Source organism: Daktulosphaira vitifoliae, unplaced genomic scaffold (assembly GCF_025091365.1).
Source record: "Daktulosphaira vitifoliae isolate Bord-2020 unplaced genomic scaffold, ASM2509136v1 Scaffold_2, whole genome shotgun sequence".
NCBI classification, from domain to species: Eukaryota; Metazoa; Arthropoda; class Insecta; order Hemiptera; family Phylloxeridae; genus Daktulosphaira; species Daktulosphaira vitifoliae.
In genome coordinates, this window is record NW_026099573.1 from 12,355,458 (window position 1) to 12,362,692 (window position 7,235).

General features: G+C 26.5%; 1 protein-coding gene across 4 annotated transcripts in view; it reads left to right on the top strand.

Annotated features, from left to right (window-relative positions):
• Positions 1-6,983, top strand: part of LOC126898934 (calcium/calmodulin-dependent protein kinase type 1) — a 96,144-nt gene extending 89,161 nt beyond the window's left edge. Inside the window, exons 6-10 of one of the 4 annotated variants that reach the window (XM_050673345.1) lie at positions 785-925; positions 1,260-1,386; positions 1,493-1,580; positions 1,841-2,048; positions 6,474-6,983. In XM_050673345.1, the coding sequence (XP_050529302.1) occupies positions 785-925; positions 1,260-1,386; positions 1,493-1,580; positions 1,841-2,048; positions 6,474-6,529 (620 nt within the window). In that variant the 3' untranslated portion in view covers positions 6,530-6,983. The remainder of the gene's footprint in view (positions 1-784; positions 926-1,259; positions 1,387-1,492; positions 1,581-1,840; positions 2,049-6,473) is intronic. The other 3 variants (XM_050673344.1, XM_050673347.1, XM_050673346.1) reach the window with 3 other exon arrangements.
• The last annotated feature ends 252 nt before the right edge of the window (positions 6,984-7,235 follow it).

Consider the following 7,235-nt stretch of genomic DNA (forward strand, 5'->3'; position numbering starts at 1 on the left):
CTGTGTTTAATGAAATATATCATATGTGTCCACGAGCAGTTAAAAATAAATAAATATATTAATATAATATAAATAAATAAATATATTTAAACTAATAGTGTGGTGTTGCATGGAATTATTTGGATAATATTGAATTACACAGTTTGTTAGGCGTCTTGTATAGGCAACCAAACCGATATAATAAACGTTATCGTGGGACGACCACCGGAAAAAAAATTGGGAAAATGGTACCAGGGATTCAGAAGGCGTGGACAGTATTTTAGATAACGGTCATTGAGAAATATTGAGAAATATTTTTGGTAATAAAATATATATATATATATATATATACAGATTCGGTACCAGGAATTCAGGAGTATGAACGATTAATGGTCATTAACGACACTGTTCATCATAAAGCCGATATATGTTACGTTTGACAATGCGGCGGCCGATAAATATATCTCCGTAATCCGATTACATACAATCATTGGCGGTTAATATCATTATGCAGAAATACGATTGCTAAATCAAAGTTCATATCATTACACTTTCAGTGTAATGATTTAAACTTTCAGTGTAATGATTTTATAAAACAAGTTGTTTACCGCACTGCAGTCGTTTACATAGTGCAATCAATCATTGAGAGCGTTCATTTGACACGTTGGTATCACCTGAGACTACCATTGTAACTTTTTGTCATATTTTTAAAAATTAATTGATTTACCTTATATAATATAGAAGATTTACTTTCATATCAAAAGTTTTTGGTTCTTAAGTAATCTTTTAATTATTTTTGTTTCAGCTCCAGAAGTCTTAGCACAAAAACCATACGGAAAAGCAGTTGATGTTTGGAGCATCGGTGTCATATCTTACATTCTCTTATGTGGTTATCCGCCTTTTTATGACGAAAATGATGCTAATCTTTTCGCGCAAATTTTAAAAGGTTAATCGATTACTTAAATTCTATGTAATTAAAAAAAAAACAGCCCAAATTAATTTTGATTAAAATTAGTTTATCAATAAATGGATATTAAAATGAATTAGTTCTTTGTAATTTAATTGACAATTCTTCGAATTCATTAACTCGATATATATTTTGTTGTATTACTTCAAAAATGTACAAGTTAAATTAACAAATTACATTACTAATTCTTCTAGGTTTTTTTTTCTTGTGATATTATTAATTACTTGATGCTCATTTAGACGATAAGTAAATAATATTCATGAAATTCCATTACAATTATTCACTTGACTATTTTCAACTTTGTGAATAACAGGTGAATTTGAGTTCGACTCTCCTTATTGGGACGACATAAGTGATTCGGCAAAAAACTTCATTAGGCAGCTTATGTGTGTTGATGCAGACAAACGGTTCACTTGCCGCGAAGCTCTAGCACATCCTTGGTAAGTGTCATCATTTTACATATAATTTCACAATATAATAATACGTTTATTCCGTAACGACCGTCGCATCCGTTGCTGTTGTACACTAAATGTGGTTTAATTTTAGGATATCCGGTAACGCGGCTAGCAATAAGAACATCCACGGAACCGTTTCGGCACAACTTAAAAAGAATTTCGCTAAATCGAGATGGAAGGTACTAGTATAATATTGTATTATTGTATATAAAAAAAAGTGTCCTTGACAGGTTCAAGGTATTCGCGCATTATTTAAATTTGAATAATTTATTTGTTTAACTATGGTAACATTCGAGCGCAATTTAAAATACCTGACGATAATTAACTGTCATACACTAGGTAGCTTACCCAAAGCGAAATTTGTTTTTGTATTCCACTGACAATTAAGATAATGTAAATGTGTGAATGTGTGTGTGTGTGTGTCTGTATGTGTTTACAGCAATTAATGAACGCCATAACGATGGTGCACAAAATGCAGAGGTTAGCGATGACCGTGTCAGATGCTGACCCTGACGCCTCATCGGGTGCGGTGCCCGCCGTTACGGGCAGACAGACGTGCACCACTATAGTAGAGGAAGCCGAAATCGAATACGAAGGCGATTCCTATGAGTCTAACGATGAAGGAGATAATAGTTATGGTGCAAAAGGTAGAACTATCTAATCTACAAAACGTTATTAAAACAAATGTTTGTGTTTTATAGTGTATAATCCAATCTAGAGAAAAAAATTGTATTTCTAGCTAGCTTTCGTGAGTGTCCTTCATAAAATGTATTTTATGGGTAATCCGATTAAAGTGAAAATACTTTAATATAATAGGTTATAGTATGTATGGTTATTCGTTGCAATTATTTCAACGTATAACAATAATACGAATAATAATAATATGATAGGCGAACAAACTATTCTATAGCGAGAAGAGAGGTAATCATCAATTTTTCATCATTTGTCATTCTGTAATCACATAAATTATTCATACTAAAAAACATTTTCCCATTATCGCTGAAATAAAACAACGTAAAACCATGAAATTATGATCTAATCTAAATGATGATGAGTTTTAAGCTTACATGCAATTTTAATCAAGTTAATCTATCAACTATTTCGTCAATTTTAAAAATGTTTGAAAAACTTCCAACAAACTGAACGTTTTTTATGGCATCCGGATAGTGGCGTATTTCAAAATTCGACGTCTCGGGCTCTACATTTTACCACCCTCCTTTGAACTATTGAGGCCTAGTGAAAAAAGGTCTTCGAGTGAACAAACTACCCGCTTTAATAATTCGGACAGTCATGTTTTAAAATACTTGATAATGAAATAAAACCATAAGAATAAAAAATACCAATTTCTACATTTAAATGTTAAAATTTTGATTCTCTTAAACAAATGATTGTCATTTCAATTTTTTTTAAGATCAAGTCGGACATTTTTAGCGAATTTCTTTTAATATTTAAATTTTGTTACAAAGTCAAAAATATATGAAAAAAAATGAGGTTGGTTTATATGAAATGTTTTTTAAATTTTACTTTCAAATTTTTAATGATAAATATTTTATTACCCCCTTAATCTTAAAAAATACTTATAACAGTATGATAAAAAAAAATTAGTTAACTTTCTTCAAATCTTAGCTGTTAATGAAGGAATCTTAAAAGAACATGAATAAAAAATTTTTTTTTAGTTCTTTTGTTCTTCAAAAAATAATTTTAATTTAAATAACAAAGTAGAATTTTTTTTTACAAGGTGGACAAGTTCATAAGTTGAATTTAATTTAATTTTATATTGATGATATAAACTTTTTAACTTAACATACATATTTATATTTTACATTAACTTAATTTCACTTTTGTTCATTTAACGACTAATTAAGTTGTATTTTTGGTTTTATTCGTTAAATATCTCTTTTTTAATAAAATTATGATACAATAATAACAATCTGCCGTTCCTAGCTATGGTCTCCGTAGCCTTAGGGTAAATACGTCACTTCATCTGGATAATCTACCAATGTCACCCAATTTTAATCTATTAAAGGGAGTATTATGTACTCAAGTACTGAAATATTTATTAGATTACTTTGGGTTTATTGCATGAAGTAGTTGAAAAATTAATGAGTTTTCCTACTAGTGTAAGTGGATCACTTTAATTGGATTTTACCAATGAACCTGCATAAACGAACAACACGTTTAAATAAGTCACTTACCCTTTTTATAGAGATAGTTTGCATAGGCGGAAACTCAAAGAGAATAGAGTAAAATAAAATGTTTTCTGATTCTACATAAATGTTCAAATAGTAGTACCCTTAAAATTAATCTTGCAAAATGCAAGTTTTTAAAAACATATGATCATAGACCGACGTCTGTTTTCCGCCTATGTATATAAATATGTCTTATGATTTATTAACATATACCGATTAACTTAACAATAATTTATATGAGTTGTAAAATAAACACAACTTTATAATTAATTTAATATCATATGTATTAAAATATGTAACTAATAATAATATAACAGACCTAATAAATTTCTAAGATTTTATGTTTAATTTACTTATATTATGATTCAAAATGAAGACTCAACTACTATTCTGTATAAATTTATTTTTAAATGAAGTATTATTTAATAGATGAATCCTGATTTCATTGTTCTTATATTTTTTTGTTTTATCTAATACTTTATAGGAAAATCTTTGGAAACTCATTGCACAGACAGTTGTACACGTCATTATGAATTAATTCGTATTTTTAATGCATGCTGTTTCAAAAAAAAATTATATAGATTATATATATATATATTTATACACAGCTAAGTAGTCTTTATAATTAGTTATCTAGTGCAGTGTCATCCGCTTGAAAAATATTTTAGATTTAATAGTGATTTTAATATAGATGAAATATTAGTATACATTAGCTGTTAGTCTTGTTAACAACTACAACCTTACTAAGCCATGACTCTTATTCTTGCTTTAAATTAATAATTAGTACACTTTTTAAAAATGCCCTACACGCGTCGCTAAGAAGACATTTAGTTCAAATATATCTCGATCATATTATTAATTTTTGCACTGGTGTTGTCGTTAATGTAGTTTGCCCTAATAAGGGAAAATAAGCTTCAGGTGTCTAAACTAAAATTGATTCATTACACTGTACAATCATGTATCGTTTAAATGTTTAATTACTAGTAAAATATTGTAATACAAAAATAGTGTTAGTAAAGCGCAGAGGTGTGTCTAATTCACTTGTGGTAAATTTATAAACTTCAATTGAAATTTTATGTAGCAATAATTTAAGAAGGGTTTTTTATGTTAGCAAAACATAAATACAAATTTTTTTTGGTTGAGCATATTTATTTTAATTTATTGTTTTAAAAATGACTGTGTTACAGTGAATAAATATAATTAAAATAATTTGTTTTTTGTCAAATGAAAATAAACGTTAATACATTTAACAATATAATTAATATTTAACATTCATTTTAAATATATTTGGAATAAGTATTCGAATACAATATAAACAAAAATATACCAAATACTTTAAATACTCTTTTTTTTTTTTTACTTTACTTTACTTTACATTATTTTTCCTTTTTTTAGAGAAATAATTGGTGAAAATCACAAATTTTTACACAAAAGTACTTATACTCTATATAACACTATACTGTATATTGTTCATACTAACAAAAAACTATAATTGTAATATATAATGTTTACATTCTAATAATTATTAAAAATATAAGTCTACATTATATTTTCATGAAAACATTTTGTCAATTCTAACTAAATGCAGGCACTTATACAAGAAAAGTATAAAAACAATGGCCAAAATTGGTAATTATAAAAACAAGTTGTTGGCTGAAAAATAGATCTAATACTAGCAGAAATAGTGTAAAATAACCCTTCTAAAAAAATGTTCTGTTTATGCATGCACTTGTCTTAATAATAAAATTTTAAAATAACAATCAAAAATGAAAATTATTATGTATTACAAATACTACTTAAAGTATTCAAAATATATTTTTATAAAACTATTTATGAATTATTTAGAGTATTAATAAAGTATTCGAACAATAGTATATAAATACAAGTATTTCAATATTTTTACAAGACTGATATTTAAAAGTATAATTTACATACCTTAAGAAAATAAAACTTCATGTAGCTTAAGGTCTTCTCTCAATTTTATTAGCTTCGATTCCAAGCTGAGAAGGTATTAATTTTACTATGATGTGTTTTTTTTTTTTTTATTTATTTATTTCTTTTTTGTGTCTCTTACCACTTTTTCTCAGCTCTCACCGAACCGATACGTCAAAAGATCACAAATCGTATCTAGCCGAAGACATTACCCTCAAAAAGTGAAAAAATTTCCCTCGTTCCCCGTAAATGAGGGAAATCTTCAACAAAATTACAAATTTAAAAATCGCTAATTTTGAACATTTTTTTTACTTAAAACTGCCCTAACTTTTTAAAAATGACCAAATCAATATAATTTTTTTTTCTACACATGTACGATGTCTTTACTTATCATTTGGTATATTTTTTTTTATAAATCTGACCTTTTACCTACCGACAGGGGGGATTTAAAATGACAACTTTTTCACAAAAAATTAACATTTTTAACTTAACTTTAAAGTGTTTTTTTAAATTAAACACTATCTAATTTCTTTATTTAATTTAACTATGCAATTTATAAAATTCTGTTAAAATCATTAGTTTTACTAGTATTATAATTGAAATATTAGTAATATACATCTAAATCCTTTGGATAATTTGCTACAAATAAAAGTAATATGTATGCAAATTATAATGACTGTAAATGAGTACAAAAATGTGAGAATTATTCTTCAATCAATTACCTCAATTACTTTTTCATAATTAGCGGGATAAACGCATCTTGAGTGTGATCACTGGTATTTTTTTTTTTTTTTGCACTGAATTATGAGAATACGTGTTGATAGATAGTATATGTAAACAAAAATAGTGCGTGTTAGTAAAATAGGTGAAAAACAATCATCTTTTACATAAATTAATTAAATTATTGAAATGTTGGGCATTAATTTTCCATTAAATTTTTTTATTTTTCAGCAAGCATACCATGCTACAACGGTAGTACGCCAAATGAAAAAAATGGCATTGAATAGCGGAGCTGGGATTAGCCAAGATCAAGCGGATGATGGTCAGCCAGGACTTAATGGACTAACTGAATGAAATAACCTCCGTACAAACGTTTGCATTAAAGATTAAGAGTAAACTGATGACATATTTTTTATTAAGTGTTATACTGATGCATATATTCATTAGTATGTATAATTTAATGTAATAGAAACGTTTTATATGTTTTCTGTATTTTAAGCTATTTTAGTGTTACGATTTTTTATTATTATAACTTGTTATTGAATTTTAAAATTTTTTAACGTAATATCTGCATTGTATAAAACAAATTGTTAATTGGTTTTATTTTAATCTCATTTTAAGTATATTTTTCGCTACCTTTTTATCTTATTCGTTTCTACTGATAATTTTAAGTTTTTAACTATTAACCTTTTAAACGTTAAATGGTCACAAAATAATTTATATTATAAATAATGTTTATTTAAACTTTATGTAGAGTATAAATTGATTTTTAGTTTTTTAAAAAGTATCGTATACATGTTAAATAAATAAGTTATTTTGTACTTGAGGTATAAATCGAAAACATAATCAAAATTTTTATTATTCATTCAGTTTATAAAAAAATTATTTTTTTTTCAATTAAAAATCAAACATCAGTTAAAAGCTGTAATACCTGTATGTGCTATTCATTTTTTTTGTTTATAGTGTTTGGAGTCTACAAATCTTATAATTAAT